A 27,370-nucleotide genomic window follows, 5' to 3' on the forward strand; every position below is an offset into this window, starting at 1 on the left:
GTAGCTCTATGAACTAGGTACTTTCATCATTCCCACTTTGCACCTAAGACAACTGAGGCACAGAGAGTTGCAGAACTTGCCCGGTGTGTCTGAGTCCATCTGACTGCAGAGTCACTCACGCTACCTTACACTGTGGGGGGAGGCAGATGAGGAGATGAAATGCCTCCTACTGCTTGCACAGTAGGAGAAATATGGAGCACACATAATATGGGGCAAGGGAGGTACAAGAAGATCCTTCTGTATTAAGTCCCTCCCCTCCCTGCCTCCCTCTTCAGTTCCCACAGAAAAAGAGCAGATCTAGTGCAGCATGACCTGTTTTAAAGAAAAATAAATGTTACCAGCATTGAAGAATAAACTAGACTCCTGGGTTTGTGGATCCCAGTTTGAGAAAACTTTACTTAGCAAACTACAGTCCTAGCCACAGTATTATCCTTCACAAATTATCCATGCAAGAAAAAGTTTTATCTTTATGGTTACTAAAATCATTTTTATAAGGCCATCAGAATGAGAGACACGATGACAAAAATCCAGAACTTGCAGACTACAAAGGAAATAATTTCAGCACTGCTTTTTGAACATGTTTTAGAGCATCTGAACCCTTAATTCAGATGTGCTGTAGAACTCTGATGCATATAGTAGTGGAGCTGTTTTGATTAAAGTGGAGATGAGAGGCCGGAAGCCCTGCCTCTTCTTTTAAAAACCTGCTGATGCCAAAGGGAGAATACTAGCCTAGAAGCCAGAAGATCTGAGTCTCAGTGCACAGTGCCTGGCACCTCATAGGCTCTCCACACACCACGTTGCTGTTTCAGACAGAATGGTCAGAAAAGGCCTCTGAGAAGAAACCTGGATCAGGTAAAGAGCTACGCGTTAGAAGATCAGGAAAAGAGCATTTCAAGCCAAGGAGCATGGGAGTAGTGTGGCATGTCTGAGAACCCACAGGAGGCAAGGGGAGCTCAGCAGAATAAGAAAGTCCAGGGGGGCTGGAGAACAGAGAGCAGAATATGGATCACGTTCAGTCCATGGGCCATGGAAGGGACTGGACTTTACTGGGTGAAAAAAAAGGAACCAGAGAAGTGTTTTGAATAGAAAAAGGACATGATCTAATTAAAAACCAAAAAAACGTCACTTGGGCTGCTTTAGGGGAGAACAGTCTATTAGAGGCACAAGGGTAGGTAGAAGCAGGGAGACCAGTTAGGAGGTTACTGCAAGTAGTCCAAGTGAGAGATGATGGTGGCCTGGACAGGGTAGTAGCTGTGGAAGCTGTGAGAAGTGGTCAGACCCCAGATATGTTTTGAAGGTAGAATCAACAGGATTGGTTGTGGTTGTGGGTAAGAGAGAGGAGTCAAGGAGGACTCCAAGGCCTGGGGCCTGAGCATCAGAAGGATGGATGGAGCTGCAAATGACTGAGCTGTAAGATTCTCAAGGACGAACAGGTGGTAGGGTTGGAAATCCAGAGTTCACCTCTGGGTATGCCTATTCACCATCAAGAGGGGCTGCTTCTAAGTTGAGGCTTGGTGTTCCTCTTTCCCACTCCCAATGCTGAGGCTGACATGTCTACCTGCTATCCTCTGCAGGACAAGAAGCTTATCAAGGCCTTCTTCGAGGTGTTGGCCCACCCCCAGAACTACTTCAAGTATACAGAGAAGCACAAGGAGATGTTGCCAAAATCCTTCATCAAGCTCCTCCGCTCCAAAGTTTCCAGCTTCCTGAGGCCCTACAAATAGTGCTCCTGGGGCCCAAGACCCAGGTTTTAAAGCCCCCAGACTCCTTAGCCCTCAGAGCCGGCAGCCCCCATCCCGAGATGAGGAATTCTCTCCTCTCTTTCTTTTGGAGGAAAAAAAATATCATTATAGACCAAGCACTCTCCCTTTCTGTCTCTCTAGCTTCCTTTCCTGCCTCTCTCTGCCTCTTTCTTTCTCCCCCTCTCTCTTTACTATGGTCCCTTTTCCTTACATACTCCCTGGAAAAGCCATTAAGTGCTGGCTCTATTCCCCCTGAGGGGTGAAAGAACAGCATCTCCTTCCCCTTCCCATCCACACTGCCCATTTTACCAGCTCACGTCCCTGGCCCCATCAGTTTGGAAGGGTGCTAGAGGCCCACAAAGGAAGTGGGTCTAGTGGGGGATGGGGAGGGGGAAGAAGGGCTTCTGCCATTATAGGGTCGTGCCTTGCTAGTCATGAGCCAAAATGTCCCCTGGCTGTGCCCCCCAGGGTGATTCAAACAACCCAGGGTTCTGCCAAAGAATCCTTGACCTTCAGGCTTAATGCCAGCACTGGTCCTCTGGGGCACGTGGTTTGAGCCCTGGACTGCCCACACAGCTGGCTTTCTTGTCTACACAGCTCCTCTTTCTTCCCCCACATGCCTGCTTGGGGTCCAATCCACGAGGGCTCACAAAAGGCCCATACCACTGGGCTAGTGGATACTAGCTGAATGAGGAAAAACAGCAGGCATTACCATGTTGAATGTGCCGCTGTCACTCCCCAAGAGGGAAGACTTAGCTCTGCAGGACAGAAACCAGGTTTTAAAGCATCACCAAAAAAAAAAAAAAAAAAAAAAAAAACGAAGAAAAAAAGAAAGAGAAAAAGAAAAAGAAAAAGAACGAAAGAAGAAAGAAAGAAAGATAGAAAGAGAAAGAAAGAAAGAAAAAGAGAAAATGTATCATCTGAAGGACTAGACTACAAAATTGGAAGCCAGCCTCAAACACTAACCCCTTTTCTTTCTTGTCTTCCTGGCCCAGCCATCTTCTCACCCCTACCTGAGTGCTCCCTGGGGGAGCCCTACTCTCCTTGCTAAGTGTTGTCCTTAGAGAAACATGGCTGCTGACCAGAAGCCAGCCTGGGCCTTGCCCCAAAGTTGTCTTTCCTTTGTAGCCCCAGATGGCTTGTGGGCTCCACCAAAGAGGATCCTGCTCAGCAGCCAGCCAAGAGCCACCTACCTCTGGCCCCAAGCTGTGGGCAACAAGAGGAATGTGTGCACACTTGGCGAGCCTTCTGTCCACCCTGTCCACATCTAATAAGTGCAATCATTTTGAGTCTTCCTATGTTGTCTAGAGGGAGGAGTTTTGTTTTCTGGTTTTGTTTTTTGTTTTTGTTTCTTTTTCTTCTATTAGAACAACCCTATTTATAGCTGCCCAAGAGAGAAGAGTGTATGTTTGAAGTGGAAGAAAAAAGGTTTTGAATCTCATGAACCTTGAGTGCTGGAGCATCTGATCTGTCTCTGCTCTCCCACCAGTGGCCATCCAGACTGCTGGAGCGCTCAGCTGGGGGAACCCAGAACTGTAGCTCAGAGGCACCTGATGTGTAGGAGTAATACTGGGGACATGATGGAGCAAGAAGAGGGACCTGTGTTTGCTAAACCAATACTGCCATCCCTGTGTCCCCCCATGGATTCAGCATGGACCTCATGGTTGTAGAGGCCAATGAACTGGTCAGTGATTCTCCACCCTCAAGGAGGGAAAGCCTCCGTCTTTTCCCTGCCTTCATCCTGTTTTCCCCCAGGTGTGCACATGGAAGAGGATCAGGACAAACCCCCAGGGGATGGGCTGACTCAGGGCCCTGAGGCCAGAGACAAGGCTATGGGTACCAAGAATAGGACAAGTTATCTAGGCATGAAGTTGTTTGCCTGACCTTGGTGGTCTGCCATTCCCTCTGGGAACAGACTCAAGACTAATTCCTCCACTACTGTTTTTCAAAAGGAAGAATCCAAGTCCATGCCCAAGCTCACATCCTACACCTCATTCCACTGCTGCCTATAAACTTATTTTCCATTTGCTCCTTTTAGTTTCCCCAAAACTATAGAAAGCTATAGTTCTATTCAATCAAAAGCTGCCGATTAACTTCTAGGGTTCATTTCTAAGTGACTGTCCTAGGCTTTTGCTCCCCCAGGAGACTCTAAACAAAGACACTAAACAAAGGGGCTTGCACCATCCCCTCACTCCCTAATCAGTAGGCCTTAGGGAGTAGGTAGCCAAGGTCAAAGCTAGTTCCCCTGAACTCCATTAGCCAACACCATGACCCTTGGAAGCAGAGTATCTGGCTTCTTTTGTCTCTCTGAGTCTCTGAGGGCTCTGCTATAAAGACAAAAAAATGGCTGCTTGCATGCAAGAAAATGGCCATTTAATAGAAGTATCAACACTTCCCAGGAAATGCCATGAAAACTGCTTTAAGCAACTCTGACCATCCTAATTCTCCACCAGAAGCTAGGGTAACTTTCTGATTCTCTCCCTGCCATTGCATCTCTCTTAGCTAAAGAGAGTACTTCTCAATTTTATGCCTCAGGGTCTAGCTTCTTGCTCTCCTCCTTTCTTGTCACCCCATACATATACACATAAACATACTTCCTCCAATAATTTATTTCATGGTTTCTGGAAACTGCAAATGATTTCCACAGTATGGAAAGTATGTATAGACCACTAGGCTTCTTAACTAATGTCAAAACAGAGCTTGGTGAGCAGGTAAAGATCTGCTAATGTCCATCACGCTTAGTTTAGGTTGTCCTGCAAGTTGGGGTTAGCAATCCAGGCAAAGCTGCTGCTCAACCTATGGAGGAGGCCAGTCCTGGGGCATCAAACCAGGGGGTGAGTGGACTGAATGAGTCAACACTCAGGGACTCTCTAGGCCTTTATAGGTCAGACAGAAAAAAGGGTTTTACCAGTATAGGGAAGGAAGATGGTGTGAATGGGAACCCTTCATGAACCAGTCCCAAGGCCTCTGCCCGAAGGTGTGTTTACAGGGCTATAGGACCGTGAGGCCTCATTTATCTTAGTATAAAACCTGCCCTGATCTGAGTCTGGGGATGGGAAGCCATTTCTGCAAGGACTCTGAGCGCCAAGTGGTACACATCAGAAAGGCACTTAAATATTCAGCAACATGGCAATTCCTTTTTACTTCTCTTCCTCCCTCTTTCTATATTACTAGGCCAGGTCCATTCCCTAAATCTGAAGGAATGGGAAGGAAACTCTCAGTCAGGAGAAAACTGACCAGAGCCCAGACTTGAGCTGTCCTGCCCCAGACCTATAAACTCCCAGAGGCAGACATTGAGCTGTGACTGTTCTGAGTAACTCCAGCCAGGATTGGTTTAGTTTGAGGTAATGGAGGCTCAGACTTGTTGCTGCAAGTTCAGTTATACAGCCCTGGTCTCTGGCTCTAAAGAAATTTTTTGTATCTGAGAAGTGTTCTCCCTATGTATGTTTGAGGGGACTTTGTAGTGGATTGGTAGGTCATATCTCAAAATGTCAGAAAACAGAGTATTCAAACTTTGGTATTTGCTGCTTAACCTCAATGTAACAGGCTCAAACTAGGGGAAAGAAGACAAAGCATAACAGATCATAAGCAGAAAATAATGTTAACCTGCTTGGCTTCTTTCTAAAGCACAGTAAGAGAAAAAAGTGGAAGCAAACAACACAAGGATATCTTTAAATCTGACCTGTCTCAAAGATAGCACACCCTGTCCTTGGGCTGTTATTTGGACTAGGAACTCTTTAAGAAAATATATGATTAGGGAGAATAGAACCCCTAGTTCTGTTATTAGCTTATCTACACAACACATTTTAGCAGTTTGGACAAACTGAAAACTTTATTCTTCTATGTGAGTTAAACTGAAGTTTCAGAGAATAATCATTTCTACATGGGAGACTTTTTTTTAATGCAGAAGAAAAAAATTCAAAATGTTGTATTTATATCTGCCTTCCACTGCTGCCAATATAGTAAGCATCTCCTACACAATCAACAATAAGCAGTAAATGATGCAGTTCATAGAGTATTTTGCACTTGGGGAAAAAATGTATCTGAACTTGTAAAAAGGAATGTTTGGATTTTGTATTGTCTTTTTTTATTATTATTATTAAAATACTAAATGAAACTCCTTGGCCTGACATCTTTTCCTTTGTCTCAATAGTTTATCCTGGAGCTGAAATAGCTTTGAGGAAACAAAGTATCTTCTGGCTTCCATACAGGACTTATATTTTTCATTTATCCATCTTATTCCTAATGATTTTGGAATTTGAAAAGGCCTGTCTCTTTGTCTATTTTTTTTTTTAAAGATTCTATTTATTTATTCATTAGAGACACAGAGAGAGAGGCAGAGACACAGGCAGAGGGAGAAGCAGGCTCCACGCAGGGAGCCCAACGTGGGATTCGATCCTGGGACTCTAGGATCACACCCTGGGCCGAAGGCAGGCACTAAACCACTGAGCCACCCAGGTGTCCCGTCTTTGTCTATTTTTAAAGGCAGTATCAAGAATTATCTCTTAAGGAGGGTCTAGGGAGTAGGGGAAATTTAGGGTATTTAGTACAGTTCTCCAAATCTAGTCAGGCCACAGGTTCCCTAATTAAGATGTCCCACTCTACCAAATGCCAGGACTGAGAGTCACCCAAATTTGTTCCTTTTATGCAGTATACTCTTGGTCACCCAACAGAATTTTGAAATATCATCCAGCCACTGAGACCATTCCTACTACAGGGCAGGAATGCAATTTCTAATCTCTTACAAATGAATAGTCCCAATTTCTAGGCTCAGAGATGATAGATAAAACTTAATTGTTACAATTCTATAATTCCCTGACATGATATTTTATTGGATTTAATATCTATATGATGTAGCAATTTAACAGAAACAAGGCAAAATCTACCTAATCAAAAAATACATTGGGTTGGCCTACTAGAACCCTGAATTTCCCTGTTTAGCATCTATAAAGGATAGGGAGGCACATTCACCTCACAATTACTGAACTGTAATGTGCCCCGCATCGTGCATAAGGCTGTCTGTCATAGCTTGATGACAATAGCCATGCTCAAGATCCATACTCCTCAAGGGAAGAATCTGATTACAACTGACCTTTCCATATATATTTTCCAACAGGAGAGAAAATCCAGTCTACTTGGTCACTATGAGTATAAATTAATTCACTGCATTTGATTTTATACATTAACTTCCTGTAAGTTTGATTTAGTGTGACAAAACATGAACACTTGACCACAAAATCACATTTCTAGAACTGCAAACAAGGACCGATACAGGACTATTATGACTATATCAACTTGGGGCCATCCTCTGACTTATCCCTTCACTCTCTTTTTTATTCCAAACACCAAGTCTTCTACCTTCTTCCTAGGACATTTGTGAGGATGTCCCAGGTTAACGTATAATCAAGGCCAGTAGAGTATAGTTCTATCTATATCAAAGTCTTTTAAAACAGGGCACATGAAAACTTTCTAGGGAATTCTTTCCAAGGGTATGTGAAGACCTCCCAAGAGGTACTGGGCAAGGAATCAATCTGAGGGGCATTTTAAGGAAATAAGTTTCCAGATACTCAGCTTCTATTAGAAATCTTTCCCCAAATGAATCTGTTTGAGAACCAGCCAGGATACTTAAACACACTCTCCATTCTACCTCCTCTTTCAGCATAGTCCTTATCCTACTTTCCAAAAGCATATCCCTCACCTACACTGAATCTTTGTGCCTAGGATATAAAAACCTGGGGAATAGGAGGGAGGGGTTTTTTCCACTCATAGAAAAATATTCCTATTACAATTGGTCCTCTTATTTCATCTTAGAAGATGTTTACTGTTCTCTACCTCCTACTAGAGAACTAAATTGTTTATTAGCTGTTCAATCCATTATCTCCTAGCAAATATCCTTTCTTTAAAAAAAAAAAGTAAGAACTTTTTTACATTTTTTTTACTTTTTTACAGTAAGAAAAAGTTTGTCATGAAATCTAAAAAATTATTTGGAGTTATTTCTGATTTTTAAACATGAGTCTTATTTGTCCCCCAAAGCCAAACATCAGAATTCAACACAAGCACATACCCATATTTGCCAAGGGATAACATGCCTTCTAATCTACTACTCACTTATTAGCTAGTGGATTTAACTACATATTATATGGCATTGTTCCAAATTATATAATGAGAAACAATACTATCTTGTTTTTACAGGTTTTTGTAATGTTAATATTAACTCTATATAATTTTTTTAAGATTTTATTTATTCATTAGAGACACACAGAGAGAGGCAGAGACACAGGCAGAAGGAGAAGCAGGCTCCATGCAGGGAGCCCGATATGGGACTTGATCCCAGGACCCCAGGATCATGCCCTGGGCTAAAGGCAGACACTCAACCGCTGAGCCACCCAGGCATCCCAACTCTATATAATTTTAATCATGACTGATTTTTAGTAATCTATTTTATAAGCTATAGCTAATAATTTCTTTCCCAGTGATTTTTACAATATTCTTTAAAACAAATATTAACATATTTATTTGGATTGAAGAATGAAGTCAGACTTTTTCCTAACAGAAAGTAAGTCTAATTTGGCTGATTGGTTTGAAAGAAAAATGGCTTTGTTAATTCCAAAAATGGCAGGTGCTTTCCATACTGAAGTCAATCTGCACTTCGGTATTTTCACAAAAAGATCATAAAAACATGTAATGATAAAATAATTTTATCAAAAAAAAACTGTATTGGTAAAAGAGTATGAAAATTAGTCTTCAGGGATACCTGGGAGGCTCAGTTGGTTAAACATCTGCCTTTGGCTCTGGTCATAATCCTAGGGTCCTGGGATCAAGGCCCACATCGGGCTCTCTGCTCAGCCAACTGCCTGCTTCTCTCTCTCCGTCTGCTGCTCCCCTGCTTGTGCTCTTTCTCCCTCTCAAATAAATAAACAAAATCTTAAAAAAGAAAATCAGTCTGATTAACAAGCTGCCTCTGAGTGAAACAAGGTAACAGGTAACTAAGAATAATTTTTATAAAACTGAAACTGAGACTCTAATGACTAGATAACAAATCCTTTTGCAAGTTTAGTAGTTTCCAATTCTTTCCTTTTAATAAGATTAAAGGACTCTATCTGATAGTACTTGAGAATAGTATTTGGTAACAGGATGCTTTGTAATTGTTGGCATGTATTTTAGGAGTAGATCAAAACTTCAGGAATTTTGCTGTAACAAATCTCTTCCTTTCTCAATTACTACATGAACAAGCTTTCTCAATATTTAGGTCTATAAAAATAAAAACCAAAGAATGGATACTGTACCTTATCTCCTTCTACCATTAGGAATACCTAATACCATGAATACCTGAACCAATTGAGGAACACAGTATTTCTCATTAAGGGATGCATTTTCTTTCTTTCTTCTTTCTTTCTTTCTTTCTTTCTTTCTTTCTTTCTTTCTTTCTTTCTTTCTTTCTTTTATTATTCATTTAAGTAATCTCTATACCCAATGTGGGACTCAAACTCAAGACCCCAAGATGAAGAGTGCATGCTCTTCTGACTGAGCCAGCCAGGGACCCCAAGGGATGCATTTTCAACAAAAACTGTTCTTTCTAGGTTTCACATGTTATACCAATATGTAATTTATTTATGTTGTTTAATAAATTGTGTACCAGTAATAACTGTAATGACAATTCAATACAGAAGAAACTTTTTAACAATTAAAGCCTATGGTCACAGGCAATAAACTTAAATTTACACTCATTCTTGTTGCAAAGAACTGTGATGTGATCAATAAAAGTCTTTAAAACATACAAATACACTAATTTGGACACAGTGATGTAGAGGAAGTGAATGAAATTAGGAGTTCAAGAAAAAGGGAATCATATAAAGTCCCTACTAAAGTAGAGCTTGTTCATGTATTTTTAAATAGATAATGGTGGGCACATCGGGCTCCCGGTACATGGAGCCTGCTTCTCCCTCTGCCTGTGTCTCTGCCTCTCTCTCTCTCTCTGTGTGACTATCATAAATAAATAAAATTAAAAAAAAAAAAAGATAATGGTGGGCATCAAGTATTTAGGGTATTTGGAGTCTGCTGGATACAATTAAGAGTTACTAAATAAAGTTACTAAGTTAAACTAAGGTTTTAGTTTAAAACGTTAAAATCTACAGTAACTCAGAAGTCATATCTTCTACAAGTTCTTAAATATGTGATGGAAAATTTAGATACCAACTTTTAAATGAACAAGAGGGTACACAATCATCTCAAATTATTCAATGGAGTCCATTAAAAAAAAAAAATCGGGATCCCTGGGTGGCGCAGCGGTTTGGCGCCTGCCTTTGGCCCAGGGCACGATCCCGGAGACCCGGGATCAAATCCCACGTTGGGCTCCCGGTGCATGGAGCCTGCTTCTCCCTCTGCCTGTGTCTCTGCCTCTCTCTCTCTCTGTGACTATCATAAATAAATAAATAAATAATTTAAAAAAAATCTTAAGACCACTAGCCTCTATGGGGCTTCTGCTCAAAGGCAGAAGATAAGCTGTCTGGAATGACCTCCAGTCCTTCCCTCCAAAATATATTCCTCACCAGTTCTCCTGAGAACCTGAAATTACCCACTGTCAGAATCTTACTACAAAGTCACACACTGATTTCCTAGTTTTTGTTCACTGTGTAAATAGGAGAGGTCATGAGCCAATCAGATTGGCATCTGCACGGAATGTGAGAAAGGGCAAATGTATTTTTTATTATGGAAAAAGGTGCGGGGGGGGGGGAGGGACACAACTAGGACAACCTGAGTTCCATTCCCTACTCTATTTCTCACCAAGAGTTTATGCTGTAGGACACGCTATGTATTCTCTCGGTAGGTATGTAAAATGACTTGTCAAACTTTGACCAAAAAGGAACAGAAGGGGGCACCACACTAGTCAGGCTGTTTATTTCTACACCAGGGGGTATATAAAGGCTCTGTTATTAACTGTAGCAGGGGCCATCAGTTGTCACTCACTGCCCACTGAAACCAAGAATCCGATGAGAACTCGGGCCCCAGTCCCACCTCTGGAAAGGTTGAGTCAAAACAAGTATCTTACTTGTAGGCAAGAGGCGATGCCTAAAATTGGAAAGCAAGCTTTCTGGTTAAGCCCTGCTGACAGGGGAGGAGAAAAAGATGCTGTCAGTGCCCTCAATGGCATCTTTAGTTACCAAAGGCCCCAAATCCAGTACTTTATAAATGTTTCTCTTTAAAAAAAAAATGTATTTATTTTTTTCATGAGAGACACAGAGAGAGGCAGAGACACAGGCTGAGGGAGAAGCAGGCTCCATGCAGGAAGCCCGATGTGGGACTCGACCCCGGGGCCAAAGGCAGATGCTCAAGCACTGAGCCACCCAGATGCCCTGCGAATGTTTCGATTTCATCAGAATACTTCCTTTGAAAATTCTTTTTTATTTTTTAAGTTAAAATTTTTGGGGTGAGGGGAGGGAGGGTACAAGGGGGAAAAAAAGTTCAAGTCAGAGAGGGAAAAGTTTCTCACCTCATTCCTCCAGGCACCCAGTTCCTCTCCTAAGAAGCAACCTTGACCAGTTCCTTATCTAACTCCTCTCAGTTATTTTTAACGTTTTACCAAAAATCTCTCGCTCCCTTTTAATGTTCCCTTGGATTTCTGCAAATTCCCCCATCACAGCCCTTCCCTCCTGGAGGGGGGTTAATAGCAAAGGGCTTGGTTTGGTTCACCCCGAAGCAAGCCCCGTGGGGAGCAGCTGGTTTTAAGGCTGCGCGTGGGGCTGAGGGGGAATGAGAGTGAGAGAACCCACGAGGACCGTCAGGGCGCCCTCCCTGGAGAGGCACGTCCCTCGCGGCTCCTCGGTGCCGTCCCTTTCGAGAAGGGCCTAGTAATACCTGCAATTGCTTCCTTCAAGGGGGCTGGCTCGAAGATCGGAGGCAGTGCCTGCGGGCCGCGCACAGTAAAGCGCTTCGGGGCGGTTAGGTTCAGCAGAAGCCCGGGGGCTCCGAACCCCGAGAAGGTCCGCAGCCCCAGGGCGGGCTGTGAGACCCCCGGGAATGGCTTCCCTCACCACCTAATCCTCCGGTCCTCCCCGGCTCCTGGAGCGCCCTTCTCGCCCGCAGGCAGCCGACGAGACGGCGAGGAGCCCTCGCGGCCTCCGCTCCTCACTGCTCCCGCCTCGGGCCTCAGGTGGACCGAGTCCCTAGGCGGGACAGGGGGCGGCTCCCCATTGCTATGGCGACGACCCGGTTCGCCAGCCGCGCCCAGGCCCTGACCGGGGCGTCGTGACGTCATCACGCCCTCCCCGGGCGCTCGGCCTCGCGGGCAGTGCGTCACCCGGCCGGGGGGCGGGGCGGGGCTCCGAGGGGCACGGTTCAGAGCCCGGCCGCACCGGCTCCGGGGCCCGGGAACCTGGATAAGCAGGACGGCGGCCGCGGCGACGGGGGGTGCGGGGTGGAGCGTGCCCTGTATTTCCTATACGGGTTCCGGGGCCCGGTAGAGGCGCGCCGCGAGGAGAGGAAAGTGCGGCGGCCCTGGAACCTGGATATCGCGCGAGGCAAGCTGCGCGCGGGCGGGCGGGCTATGGCGCAGGCGGGTTGCGGGGCCGGCGCTGGTGGCGGGGCCCGGTGCATGGCGGTCTGTCGGCGGAGTCGCCCTCGGGGGCTGTCAGGTTGGTGGCTGCGGGAAGAGTGGGTCCACCGTGCCCAGGTGGGAGGCCGGGCGGGCGCAGGGCCCCGGGAAGGTCCCGAGCCCGGCGTGCCCACCCTCCTCCGGCCCTAGCCCAGCGTCCGGGCGGCTAGACGGCGACCCGACCCCTCCCCCACCCCGGGCCCCGGCCCCCGGCCTCCGGCCCCCATCCCTGCCCGTTCTTTCCGCCCTGGGACGCCTCCCCCATGACTTCTAAACCCCACCCAGGCTCCCAAACCCCACGCCCGCCTCCACCTCTGTGACCCTACACACCATCCACTGACCCTAAAACCTGCCCAGGCAATCTTCAGTTCTTATTCATTGACTCTGTCCATCCAGGAATTTCCCCAGCACTGCCCAGGGATCCACTAACCCAGTAACTCCCTCAGTTCTAAACCAGTGACTCAAGACCCGAGACCCCCACATCCCTCCGAGGTGACCCCCCAACCTTTTCAGTGACCCCATTGGTCCGGTAACTCCCACGGTCCTACCCGGTGTTGACCCACAAACTTGGTGACGCCCCTCAGACCTTTCTTGGTAACTCTTAAGCCGTACTCCAATAATTTCCCACCCAGTCGTCTTTTACAGAACCCTCAATATCTAATAACCCCTTCTTTTCCCCTGTAGCCTCACGATCTTCATTCCATGCTCCCCCTTCACCCTAAAATTACCCCCACATCCCTCTCAATATCGCCCCTCAGCCCCTCAATATCAGTCAGCACATGACTTACAAGTGCCCGAGCACCGTGCTGATACTCAGGAAGATGTAGAGATGAATATGAAGTAGTAGTAGTAGTAGTTGGAGGCATCAAAGAACTCTGGATTGAGTGTGTGATCCCACACTCAAGTCCCAGCTCTGACACTGTTGTGCTTTGGAGACCTAGGACAGCTTCCTTTTCGCTGAGCCTGTTTCTCATCTGTATTGTTGATAAGGTTGAGTAAAGTGATCTCAGAGTTTCCTTCCAGCTGTAAAATTCTTCAGTTCCCAGTCAAGATAATATTTGTTTGCAGTCATTTTTGTACCCTCCCTAGAGGGTAACCTCTAGTGTAACCTCACTTAGGGCCCACTCGCTTCATGAACCTTATTCCCTCACCCTACACTATGAATAGTCCATTCTCATTTCCTTTGATCAGGCTCATCAGTTAACATGTTCGCAAAGCAGGGTAGCAGAGCGCTTCAGCTAGGAGCATTGATGTGATGAGAGGCCTTGGTTGTAGTCTGACTCTGGTTCTTCAGCTGTGGCACCTCAGGCACGGCATTTAGCCTGTCTGAATCCTCAGCCTCCACCTCTGCTAAGGGAAAATGATAATCTTGCCTGAGATGGTGCATGCAAAGCACTCGGCACCCTGCCTGGCCCATGGAAACCCTTAGATATAAGCTGAGAAGCTCTTATGGCTCTTACTCTGTCCTGGGTAACTAGGGATTCAACATTGAAGACAGGGCCCATACGTTACATTACTTCACCACCACCACTGAACTCGTGGAATCCCCATCTCTTACTTCTGCTGTGGCCTCCTCTGATTATTTACTTCATATCTCTTTAATTATGATTGGCCGAGCACCTGCTGTGTGCCATGCCTGTATGTATAAAATTAAATTTACCTTTCAACAAGGGTAAATCACCAAGAGTTGATTATTACTGTATCCACCACCATTTCACATTTCTGTTGGTTTGGTTTGGTTTGGTTTTAAATAAATAACCTGAAACAGATGAGTAGCAGAGCAAGTATTTGAGCCCACAGTCTTCCAAACCCACTTGGTCCGCTGCCTCTCTTGCCCCCAGACCGGCAGCGTTTTCCAGATCACCCAGAGCCCCTTGTTCCTTAGTTTCTAATGATTCTTAAGCCCAACATCAACCTGTGTCATGACCCCCAAACTCTCTGTTACCCTTCACCCCATGGCTTAGTGACTTCCTCAACCCATGGTTCATGACTTTCTGCCCCACATTGCCTGAGACCCCTGCACCTTAATACATTTCTTCATCTTTTCTCCACATAGCCTGTCACAGTCCTCACTCCACAATCTCGCTCGCCCTAAAGGGGCTACCATCTCCCTGGCACTTTTCCCCAAACTGACTCATCCTGCTAAGTCTCTTCCCCACCAGGAGTTCAAATACTCTAAAACCCTGAGGCCCAGTAATCTTTCCTCATATGATTTCCTATTTTCAGTCCCTTTTCAGTGTTCTAGCTGCCTCCTTTCAACCATCCTCAGCCATGTCCTGTTACCCAGAGCCTTTAGCCCTTTTACCTAGTGACTTCCCCAGCTTCAGTGAAATGAGCCCCTCCATCCTAACATGAACCTATCTTTCATAACCTCTACACCCTCCTATTCTAAGACCCCTCTTCACATTCTGCACAGTATCCTATAAGATCCTGCCTCCCATATCCCCAGATCTCATGGCATCCTCCTCCTTGTCATCAGTGAGCTCCGTTTCAAACCAGAATTGTCTTCCCCCTGTTTCCCCTCCCTGTATCCCTGCCACTTCTCACAGTACTTCTCAGCATCCTTCCTCTTATTTTTTTTCCCAGCCATCCTCACCGCATCAATTTTGATAACATTGATTATCATGCAAACGTCCCTCTCATCCCAGTTCTCCTTTTTCCCACTCTTCTGTGCATCTAACTCCAAGGCCACATGAATGACCCTGCCACTCTCAGCTCTCCTACATTCATACACCGCACTGTCCATCCAAACCTCATTGGCTTCTTTGGTTTGTCCAAAGAACTACACTCTTCTCTGGGAACTTCTCATCATAGATCACCAGATCACAGTCCTTTAGGTAACAAGGAGAGAGATCTTAGAAATCCAGAATTGATCTAGCATTGTCTCCTTGACACACTCCCACAATCCCATTTGATTTTTGAAGCTGCTTGGTGTATATGCCCTCAGGGTAGAATGTTTTGGGTGTTAGCTTCTGCCGGCATTGAATTAGCCCCATTGTTTGTTTTCCAAGTTCTGGGAGGACTTTCCAGTTCCCTCCCACCAGAACACTGGATGGTGAATAGCAAAATGTGACATTAAAGATCCACATCGCAAAGTCTGTTCTGTGGGTCACTAAATTCCCAGGTCTCCTGTGATGTTCTTGTTGGCTGTATAGCAATAAATAACAGCAAACCTAGACTTAGGAAAAGGGTAAACCCTGGAGTCTACAAATTGACTTGTGAAAGAAGCTTTTGCCTTAGGCTTGCTTAATCTTTCTTAGGTCACAGAACTTCTGCCGCATATCTTAATGATTTGGGTACTCACCCACTCCCCAGCCCCACAGAGGCTGGGTTTTCTCTGTCTTCTATCATTTTGCTCTGATACCTTGTATTATGAGGTGGTCTGTACATACTGACTGAATTGAATGGACTCCCTCAGAAATTCTGTATCAGGTGCAAACAAGTAGAAACAGGTCATGTCTGTGTTCATTTTGTAGACCCAGAATCCCTCCCCCCAAATCCCTGCAGATGAATAATGGGCAAGTCCCTTGATTTAAACAGACTGGAATTTAGACACTTCCTTTTTCAGTCTGGGAATGGGCATAGTATTTGTTTTGACTATATATCTGGTAAGACTAGAGAGATTGGTTGCCATTCTTGCAATACAGTGGTAACAAGGCCAGGGTCTGTTATATACAGACCAGTTCTCAAGAAAACAGCCAGGTGAAATACTTACTGGGGTTTGCAAAGACAACCAGGGAATAGGGGAAACCAAATTGGCAAAATGTTGGCAATTGTTGAAGTTGTATAATAGGTTCATGAGACATGTTACACTCTTCTTTCTAGTTTTGTGTATGTTTGAAATCCATAATAGAAGTTAAAAAAAAAAAAGACAGCTAGATGAACAAGTGCAAACTTAGCACTGTTCCTTGGAAAACACCTCAACACAAATGTTACTGAGTCAGTACTATTATCTAGGTTAGGTAGTATATTTAGGTAGGTAGTATATTTAGTCTAACCTATCCCTGACCTCTTCTGTTTGTGAGTAGCAGGATGCTAAATAACAAAAATTAGCACCCTGCAGAATTGTGTACCAGTGGCCCGGATATTGTAACATGCTGGCAATAAGCACCTATTGCCCTGAACCTGAGAAGGTAAGGAGTGGGGGTAGGTGAAGGAGAGACCAGAGCTCAACTAGGATCTTCTCCTTCTGGCATAAGTCCTTCGGGTACTGGGATATCTTAAAGATATGGATGCTCCTTCATTCATTCCATTCATTCTTTCTCATTGCCAAATGTTTGCTGACTATCTGCTAGAGGCCAGGTAATTTGCTAGACATATAATAATAAGTAAAGTCTATGTTGAGGAAATTAAGCAGAGAAGAGAATACCAGGAGTCAGGGTTTTAATTTTTAAATAGGGTGGGTAAGGAAGTTCTCACTGAAAAGGCAACATTTGAACAAAAACTTGTAGGAAGTTAAGGGGTGAGTCAAGCATACATCTGGGGGAAATGTATTCCAGTAAAAGGGAATAACAAGTGCAAAGGCCTCAGAGCAGGAGTATGCCTTCTATATTCTATATTTGAGGAACACAAAGACACTAGCCAGTATGGCTTCAGTAGAATAAAACAGGAGAAACAGAGCAGAAGATGGGGCAGGTGGGAGTGAATTGGTGGCCGGTCATGTTAGCATTTTGTTGTGCATTAAGAGAGAGGAGCCATTAGAGGGTTCTAACCAGTTAAGTGACATGATCTGACATTCAGGACCATTCTGGCTGCTTTGTTCAGAATAACCTGTAGAAGGCGAGAGTGGAAGGAGGGAAACTGGTTAGGAGGCTAATATAAGAGCCCAGGCAAGGGAACTTGATGCCTTGGGCCTAAAGTTAAAGCAGTGGAAGAGTGAAAAGTGGTTGGATATTTTGAAAGAGGAGCCAACAAGATTTGCCAATGGATTAGAAAAGAGAAATTGATGATGGCTCCCTAATTTTTGGCCTGAGCACCCAAAGGATGGAGTTATAATTTACTGAAATAGGGGAGCCAAGAGGAGGGGGCAAGATGTGAGAAGGGATAAATAAGGAATTCACTTGTGAATGTGTCAAGTTTCAGGTGTTTGGGGACTCGAGATGTTGCATAAGCAGCTGGATAGACAAGTCTGTTAGACATGCGTAAATTTCTGCTCTCCTGAGAACTGAAAGAACACTATTTCCTGAGTAAGAGACAAGGCAGTACAGTGGAAGAACACTGGCATTTCAGGTGTGAGGCTGGCTCTGCCACCAGCTAGTTGGTGATCCTTTGGAACTCTTCCCACAGCTCTGACCTCCAGACCTTCATCTGCAAAATGACTGCATTAGACTAGAAATGAGCGCTCTTCTCAGCCCACACTCATTGTGAGAGTCAGTGAATTAGGGCTCAGAGTAAACAAGATAACATCTGTCTATTTGAGAGCATTTTGAAAACTGCTGAGCCCTACACCAGGTAGCAGTGTTGGTCATAAGATTCCTTCCTTCATTCCTTAAAGTAATATCCAGTGAGTGCTCGACACAGGATACAGTGCTGGAGAAGATGCATCCATGCCCCCGGATAACACTACAGACTAGTTTGCCTGGTGCAACTTTGCTGCTAAGTGTGGAGGAAACAGGCCAGAGGCTGGTGGTCTGGTGTGACATTAGCCGGGGAAAGCCTGTGCTTTTGCAGGCTTTAAGCTTATGGCCTTAAGCTACGGACAAAACCACAGACACCTCTTGCTCTGGCAGCTCTCTGTCAAGGTAGAGAAACGTGTGTCAAGTGAGGGTCTCACAGATCCTAACCTGGGTCTGGGAAAAAAGTGAACATGGATGTCAGAGATGAGGCAAGATGATATTCCAAGTGAGGGAAAGCGGTCATTGTTCCTGGGGTGGTAGGACTCTGTTTCTTTGTTCCTTCATTCTTTTTTTTTTTTTTTTTTAATTAATTTTTATTGGTGTTCCTTCATTCTTATACTCAACACATACTCCTCTGCTAGGATCTTCTCTTTAGGAGCTCATGGGTTTTTGTTTTGTTAACTATTTTATTTATTTGGGAGAGAGTGACGCACAGGGAGAGCACAAGCTGGGGCAAGAGGAAGAAATAGACTCACCGCTGAGTGGAGAGCCCAACACAGAGCTCGATCCTAGGACCCTGGGATCTGGACCTGGGTGGAAGGCAAACACTTAACCAACTGAGCCACCCAGGCACCCCAGAGCTCATTGTTCTATAGTAGATAGTTTCAAATCTGGCCTCAGGAGTTTCAATTAGATCTAATTCACAGTAAGTGGAGTTTGACTTAGGATTCAAATTTGAGCTAAAGAGCTTGATTAGCTATGTGATCTAATAATATTATTCATTTGGAATCTGTGGCCGCATTCTTCATTAGGTGCTAATTACGCCAAAGTGCATGCTCTCCAGAAACTAAGTTATAAGCAGTGTAACAGAAACTAGGAGTGTGTTATTTTTCCCCCAGAAGAGTCAGATTTAAGGAAGACACATACTGTGGCAGAGTAATTCCTTTGCTGCATCTGGAAGCACAGTGGCTGTGCCTTGTTTGTCCTTGTGTCATTTAGATGTCAATGTTTATATTACAAGGAGAGTCTCTGACCAGCTGAATAAGAGTACAAGATATAGTCCATCTCCATTGACAGGTCACCCACAAAATTTGTTTAGAGTGGATATGTAATCATCTTTCTTTAATGGAATGGGGAAGTTTTGTCCTGGTGAATGAAACAAAACCACTGAGATAAAATCCAAGTGCAGCTCAAGCCATTGTCTTTATCCTATGGCCTTAAGCTACGGAGAAAACCGCAGACACCTCTTGCTCTGGCAGCTCTCTGTCAAGGTAAAGAAACGTGTGTCAACCTGAGGGTCTCACAGATCCTAAATGGTTGTCTCTGTTTTGCTGCTGCAGGGCCTATTTAGGCTCCTCACTTATAGCTCAGCTCAGAAAGATGTGGGCTGTTGGATATGATGTACAAAGCCTCACAGCACATTAGAATGTCACCAGCTGGAAGTCAGAGCACTTCTTCTGGTACCTCTGGATTAATATTCGCCCTGAACTTGCCCTCAGGATATGGTTCATCTCTGAGAAGCCCAGATAGAACTTGCTAGCTTGGTACTTTTTCTCACTGTATTTGTTGGAAGCCCCTGCTGCTGTGGGATAGTTGATAAAGCAGGATTCCCATGCACTTATGGTAAGAACCAAGGAAATGGGGGCTCTGTGAAATTGTAGAACTGACCTGAGTCTTAGATGTGGAGGATATATCTGAAATCAGAGTTCTCTTTGAGGATATCATCCTCTCAACCTAGGAAGGAAGTACTGTCTGAGGCCACAGAAACAATGAGGGAGAAAACCCATACCTAGCCACCACTTCAGCGGAACCCGCCCTTATGACCTGGCGAGGGCCATGTATGCTAGAGCCAGCATGTCCTCAGGTCCTGTGCAAATTTGCAGTTGCCTCATGTTCAGCTTGATCACCTTTCCATACGATCCGTGAATTGTGAAGCTATGTTTTCAGGCGTGGTTTTCCTGCAAATCTATAACCTGGAATCTGTGCTGTCAGTATTGAACTGAGCTATGCCTCATGAATGGAGAATCATAAATATTCCTGTAGCCAACCAAAAGAGTGCAAGGCATGCTTTCAGACTGTCTTTTATTCCTTCATTTGTACTTGTTTATTTTACATAGATAATCCATTCATGAGACCTAAGCTCAGTGAAAAGTCAGCCTTGTATTGCTCTTCCCCACTAAGTTACCCTTCTACAGGTGACCCTAGTAAGTAATTTCTTGACTGTCTTTCCTCAGATTTTTGGATACCAGTGGTGTCATACAGAAGGCACTGTTTTATACCTTCCCATTTTTTAAAATTTAATATGTTTTGGTGATCTTTGCATGTCAATATGTAAAGACCTTCCTCATTTACCTATGTCTGCATAGTATAAAAGTTCCATATTGAAAAAAAAATTTTTTTTAATTAAAAATAAATTTAAAAAAAGAAGTTCCATATTGAGAGACATTTATACTGCTTCTAATGTTTTCGCTATTACTACATATAGGGGTGCCATAACTAACCTTAGACCTGTGTCATTGTCCACACATGCGTGTCTTCCTGCAGACCAGACATGAAATTGCTGGGTCAGATGGTACATACATTTGTACTTTTGATCAATACTGCCAAATTGTCCTACGTAGAGCTCATACCAATGTATACTCCCCACCGGCAGTAGAAGAGTCTGTGTGTTTCCCCCACAGCCTCATAGACATTGCTCTGAGTTAGAAATATACAGATCAACATAGGATATTGAGCAACAGGGCCCCTCCTTGACACTCTATTCTGCAGGACACACAAAACACAGCACAGCCCCACTTTGAGGAATACCACACTTAAAAACATAGCCACCAGACTCTGGTGGTTAGAAGAAAGGAAAAGCTTAGAGGAAGAAGCTTCCTACCTCAGTTCTTAGACTGGCATGAATTAAAGGAGAAATAGATGTCTTTTCTTTTTTTTTTTAAGATTTTATGTATTCATGAGAGACACACAGAGAGAGGCAGAGACACAGGCAGAGGAAGAAGCAGGCCCCACGCAGGGAGCCCAAGGTGGGACTTGATCCTGGCACTCCAGGATCACGCCCTGGACTGAAGGCAGGAGCTCAACTGCTGAGCCACCCAGGTGTCCCTAGACGTCTTTCTCTGCAGGACTTGGGAGGGACGAGGTGCAGCCAGTGATGGGAGGGCTGTGGGGGAAATAAAGGGAGATCCTGTGAGGGAGGAGCTTGCAACCAAGCAAATGTGTTTAGTGTTCACTGGAGAAGTACCTTTCAGCTCCATGCTGGTTTCTTTTCATTTCAGCAACTTTATCTTTTTTAAAGGTTATACCCCTTCCTTTTAGTGCAACTGTTCATTTCTTTTTGGCCTCTTTGGTTCTCACCTCACTTGAAGTTAAGGTGTCTGCAAGTTGAAACTGGATGAGTGTTCAACCTTATGTCCTGTTTCACTTAGTGTTCATTTGTTAACTTTCCTCCATTAATTCAGATGGTCTTCATGGTTCTTGTCCAAAAAGCTTAAACAAGCATCCTGTGCAGTAGCGTTTTTTTCTGTGCGTTCTTTTTTGCAGAATGAATTATGAAGATGAGGGTTCTTAGATCTGAGATCCTGAACCTTCCGCGGTGGGGTTAAGCATTGATGGTTTGTCCTCTGAAGAGCCTGGAGCAGTCTCCAGTGCCATCTGCAAGCCCATTTGTGCCTGCCTCCTGACCTTGCCGACATTGATGGACAGTTTATTTCTTAGAGCATTTTAGGTTTATAGAGAAATTGAATAGAAATGCACAGAGTTCCGGGGGTGCCTGGGTGGCCCAGGTCATGATCCCAGGGCCCTGGGATTGAGCTCTGCATTGGGCTTCCTGCTCAGTGGGGAGTCAGCTTCTCCTTCAACTGTTGCCCCTCCCCACACTTTGCTCTTGCACACACCTGTGCGCTCTCTCTCTCTCTCTCTCTCTCTCTCTCTCGTAAATAAATAAAATCTTTTAAAGAATGCAGAGGGACGCCTGGGTGGCTCAGCAGCTGAGCATCTGCCTTTGGATCAAGGCGTGATCCCGGTGTCCGGAATCGAGTCCCACATCAGGCTTCTTGTGGGCAGTCTGCTTCTCCCTCTGCCTATGTCTCTGCTTCTCTGTGTCTCTCTGATGAATAAATAAATAAAATTTTAAAAAATTTAAAAATGCAGGGAGTTGGGATCCCTGGGTGGCTCAGCGGTTAAGCGTCTGCCTTGGGCTCAGGGCGTGATCCTGGAGTCCTGGGATCAAATCCCACATCAGGCTCCCTGCATGGAGCCTGCTTTTCCCTCTGCCTGTGTCTCTGCCTCTCTCTCTCTCTCTCTCTCATGAATAAATAAAATCTTAAAAAAAAATAAAGTCCAAATTAAAAAAAAAATGCAGAGAGTTCCCATTCACCCCCTTCCCCACTCCAGTTCTGTTTTCCCTATTAGTAGCATCTTGCATTGGTGTATATTTGCTATAATTGGTGAATTAATATTGATGCATTATTATTAACTAAAGTTCATAGTTTACATTATGGTTCACTCTTTGTGCTGTATATTCTATGGGTTTTGACAAATACATAATGTCAGGTGTCTCTTGACCATTACAGAACCATTTCACTGCCCTAAAAATGCCCTAGGCTTGGGATCCCTGGGTGGCGCAGTGGTTTGGCGCCTGCCTTTGGCTCAGGGCGCGATCCTGGAACCCGGGATCGAATCCCACGTCAGGCTCCCGGTGCATGGAGCCTGCTTCTCCCTCTGCCTCTCTCTCTCTCTGTGACTATCATAAGAAAAAAAAAAAAAAAAAAAAGCCCTAGGCTCCATCTATGCATCCCTCCTCTCTTCCCACCCCCTCCCCCACCACACCTTGGCAACCGCTGATTTTATTAGTGTCTCTAAAGTTTTCCCTTTTCAGAAGCTGTATAGTTGAAACCATACTGTATGTAGCCTTTTCAGATTGGCTTCTTTCACTTAGTAAAATGCATGTAAATTTCCTCCATGTCTTTCCTATGTCTTAATAGTTCATTTCTTTTTATCACTGAATAATATTCCATTGTCTGGGTGTACCACAGTTTGTTTATTGGAGGACACCTTAGTTGCTTCGAGCTTTTGGCAATTATGAATAAAGCTGCTGTAAATACCCACGTGCAGGTTTTCTGTTGACATGAGTTTTCAACCCATTTAGGAGTAGGAACGCTGAATCATTTAGTAAGACTTTAATTTTGTAAGAAACTGCCAGACTGTCTTCCAGAGTACCATGTTGCATCCCCACCAACAATGAATGAAAGTTCCTGTTCCTCCACATCCTTGTCAGCATTGAGTGTTACAGCTGTTTGGATTTGGGCTATTGTGATTGGTGTGTGGTATCTCATTGGCTGTAGGATGTTAATACTTTTACTTTGATTTATGGTAATGGAATAAGAATTATACCACCGTGATTGTTCGTTCTTGTACTTCAGTTACTAGTGAGAGTGAGCCTTTTTTGCATTATTTATTTACTACTAGCATTTTCCTTGCATGAATTCATACTGTTATGTGTCCAGTGGGAATTTGATATTGTTCTTGGAAGTTTAAATATGTATGTGCCTACGTGTGGTTTTTTTTCTACACCATTTTTTTTTATTGTGGTAAAATACACATAACTGTCTTCACCATTTTTAAGTGTATATTTAAATTGCATGTGTTTTTAATATCATGTCTTATATTTTCTTTAGTATTTTCCCTTAATACTGATTTTTTTAAACCTGACTCTTCTTCTGACTTGATTTTCTTTTGCGTCAAAAGTGAAAACTATCTTCTCTTCCTAGTTGAGATTTGACTATTATTCCAAACTGATAGAATAAATTTAACCTTTTAGTCCCAGTGTGATGTTTTTAAATAACATGATAATCCTAAATAACTATGATGATCCAGTCCCTCCTGATGGCTGATGGCATGTTTCATTTTCAAATAACCCTTCCCAAGCCAGCAGTGACCCCAAGCTGAATTCCAGAAACAAAGTCAGATATAACTTGATAAAATCTGTATAAATTTGCATATTGTTATAAAACACACCCTTCCAAAATGACTTTATTCTGGACTTTTCTTTCCATGGACTAAATGTGGATTTGAAACAGCCATGATTCCATGTTGGGTGTTTACAAACTCAGGTGTTAAAGTTCACCTTAAATTTCAACTGAAAATTAGGTTTTTAAGTTACCTGTTTTAGTTTAAATGAATTCTGTTCTGCAGTAAAGGAGTCTGCATTTTTCATTGCCCTTTTGGAATTAAAAATAATCCAGTTTGCCTAATTACTCTCTCTTCTGTGACTAATTCAAATCTATAAAATTGTAGTAGCCAAATAGGAACCATACTAAAAAGTGATTTGAGCTTTTAAAATCAGTGTGCATTTTGCAAAGAGATGTTTAGCTGATGTTTTAAATGTGTGTGTGCAAGTTTCTGTTATTAATTTCCTGTTTTCTCTTTAGTGTTTGGAAACCCACAGTACCAAGACTGTTTCACTAGGGGTTTTGTGTGTGCATTGAAGTCATTTTCTATAATAACAAATACTGAATCATTTTAATACAGCTCTTGCAAATCTGGTTCTCATTTGTTTGCCCCTGACTCGCTCAGCCTCTGTATCTCCCAACTTAATATGATTCTGTTCCCTCTGAGGAGTTTTATTTCCAAATGAGGAATTTTCTGAGTGAAAGTCAAGTCTTGTGTACCCCCCCTCCCCCGCAAAGTTAAACACTCCTCTTTCCAAGCAGATGTTTTGTTTTGTTTGGGGTGGGGTGGGGTTGTTTGTCTTTTGGCTGCTGAATACAGTTATCCTCTGGTCTGGCTGAGACAGAGCACAGAAAGCCTTGTTCCAAATGTCCAAGGAGTCTGGGTTTGCCAGAAAATGATGGAAGAGTGAACAGGTGCCTGTAGTCAAGGCGAAGCCTAGCTTGGCGAAGCCTAGCAAGGCGAAGCCTACCCATAGCTTGGGTATGGGTCAGATTAGACATGAACCTTGCCAAAGTAGAGAGACACAAATTTATGGCTGCCATTTAGTCTTTTATTGTCTGTCTTTCTGCTTTGAGGAGACAATTGAAGCACTTCTTGTTTCATAGAAAGACCTAAGACCTGAAGTACCCAAAAAGCTTTTCCAAATGTCTGTCTCCCTGATAAATTATAATTTAGGTTTTTACATTAGGAAACATTTATATATTATGAAGCCATAGGGCTCTTTTCTGCATCAGAGCCAACAATAGCTTAAGTTCATTTTAAAATGCAACAAACAAGCTGGCTGCAAGCTCTGGAAGAGTCTGGAGTACGCCCTATTCATCCCTACCCATGGTCATGGCTCTTATTCCTCCCCTCCCCTCCCCTCCCACAACCCCCAGTCTGTCTCTCTCTTGTACCCGGCTTAGGTCACTGGGGAGCTGACAAACCTTATACCCTACAAGGAGAAAATAGAGTAGCTGCCCCTGCTCCCCCTCCATCCTTTCTCAGAAGGCCACGGGAGTTATGAATCTGAAATGTCAAGTGCAGGCAGGAAATGTGAAGTCACAGCCATCCTGAGGCAGTGACAAGCCTCTCTTTGGCTCTGCCAGTATCACCATTATTAGTTTAGTACCAGCACAGAAGGACTCAGAGTAAAGCATCCTTTCACAGAGGAAAGGAAGAAAAGTGGCAATTAGATACTTGTACATGCCTGGCAGCCACAAAACACCTTCTCCCCACCCGAGGTCAGGCTCTGCTGGAAGGCAGCAGCAGAGATCGGGAAATGTTGGAGAGCCAGAGTGGACTATCTTAAACATTTATATTACGGGCTTAAGGACAAAAATTGAATAGTTAGCCTGGACATGAGAACACGTAAAGGAGTGGAGATTTGTTTTCTTTAAGTCTAAGAAGCATTATTTTGGAAAATGTTCTTCTTTCCATTGTGCTCAAGTCCTAGAGGACTGGGCTTAAGTTATCATGGGTGAGATAAAAGTTAAACAATCAATAGTCAAGTGTTTTGAGTGCTGACACTATGTCACAGTGGATTAGCAGAAGGAAGAAATGCACCAGATATTGAAAGGTATGGACCTGGGCCAGCTAGCCTGGCTTTTTAGCCAATGCTTCACATTGACTAGCTGTGGGACCTTGGGATAATTACTCTGCCTCTAAGCCTCAGTCACCTCATCCATAAAGTGGGGATAATGTACCTATTTCTTCATAGGGTTATTTTTAAGATTAAAAGAGCTAATATAGGTAAAGTGCTTTGAACAAAGGCTCGCACTCTTAAGGGCTGTATATATGATAAATATAATTAGCATGAGCAGTGCAAAGGATTTTAGGGTCATCTGGGGCAGCATTTCATTTTACAGATTGGGAGGCAGATGCAGAAGATAGACTTGAGATCAGAAGCCATTTCTTTTAAGATTTTATTTACGTATTCATGAGAGACACAGAGACACGGGAAGAGGGAGAAGCAGGCTCCTTGCAGGGAGCCTGATGCAGGACTCTATCCCAGGACTCCAGGATCATGCCCTGGGCCAAAGGCAGGCGCTAAACCACTGAGCCACCCAGGATTCCCGGAAGCCATTTCTGCAGACTTCTAATCCAGGGCTGTTTCCACTGTTTGGCTACAGTTTAGAAATACCCATTGCTTCAAAAGCACTTCCCTTGGGTTCCTCTTCCATCTCATCCTCCTCAGAGCCAGTTTTTCTAGGGTACTTCTGTGTGCCAGCACTGTACCAAATGCTGACTTATGTGACCTTCTTAATCCTTACAGCAACATGTGGAGAGGGTGCTATTTGGGGGGGGGGGGTAAGGATTTTATTTATTTATTTATTCATTCATTCATTCATTCATCCATCTGAAATAGAGGGCAAGTGAGAGAGAAGGAGAAGCAGGCTCTCCACTAAGCAGAGAGTCTGATGCGGGGCTTGATCCCAGGACCCTGGAATCATGGCTGGAGCTGAAATCAGATACCAACCAACGAGCCACCCAGGTGCCCCAAAGGTGCTATTATTATCCCCCCCCCCTTTTTTTTACAAGTGGCACCTGAAGCTCAGAGAGGTTCAATTACTCGCCCAAGGGCACACAGCTTCAAAGAGGGAAAGCATGAGTTAAAGCCCAGGCTGTCTGACTCTAGAACCTGTGTTCTCAACCAAGCCACAGATTTTCCTTAGAAAGTCCCAACAGAGTACAGATGTACTAAGTTAAACCAGCTATTGCTGCAGCAGCCACAGGAGCCAGCCATAAAGATTTGAGGCCATTTTGTAATGGCTTTGGTTTCAGACTGAGGTCTCATGTTGTGTCCTTTTTCTGACAATGCTGTTAACAAAAACAGATCACCAAAAGAATTTCTCTCCCTGCTTAAGACTCTGAAAGTCAAGGGTCAGACCAAAAGAGGCCAGGACCAGAGCTTGTGGTTATCAGGGCTCTGGACAATGTTGGGGTCACTGCCAGGATCTTAGTAGAATAGATAAGATGGGTGGGTCATGGGATCCCTCGGTGGCTCAGCGGTTGAGCGTCTGCTTTTAACTCAGGGCATGATTCCGGAG

At 44.2% G+C, this 27,370-nt stretch overlaps 2 protein-coding genes across 8 annotated transcripts in view; both read left to right on the top strand.

Annotated features, from left to right (window-relative positions):
* Positions 1-2,619, top strand: part of SCUBE3 (signal peptide, CUB domain and EGF like domain containing 3) — a 34,099-nt gene extending 31,480 nt beyond the window's left edge. For all 5 annotated transcript variants that reach the window (XM_072730674.1, XM_072730683.1, XM_072730655.1 and 2 more), the window contains one exon: positions 1,575-2,619. In XM_072730674.1, the coding sequence (XP_072586775.1) occupies positions 1,575-1,724 (150 nt within the window). In that variant the 3' untranslated portion in view covers positions 1,725-2,619. The remainder of the gene's footprint in view (positions 1-1,574) is intronic.
* Positions 2,620-12,045: 9,426 nt separating this feature from the next.
* ZNF76 (zinc finger protein 76) overlaps positions 12,046-27,370 on the top strand; it is a 34,693-nt gene continuing 19,368 nt past the window's right edge. For 2 of the 3 annotated variants that reach the window (XR_003233770.2, XM_025990794.2), the window contains exon 1: positions 12,046-12,373. The gene's annotated coding sequence lies outside the window, so the exon portion shown is untranslated. The remainder of the gene's footprint in view (positions 12,374-27,370) is intronic. The other variant, XM_025990795.2, reaches the window with a different exon arrangement.

This window comes from Vulpes vulpes, chromosome 1 (assembly GCF_048418805.1).
Source record: "Vulpes vulpes isolate BD-2025 chromosome 1, VulVul3, whole genome shotgun sequence".
Lineage (NCBI taxonomy): Eukaryota > Metazoa > Chordata > Mammalia > Carnivora > Canidae > Vulpes > Vulpes vulpes.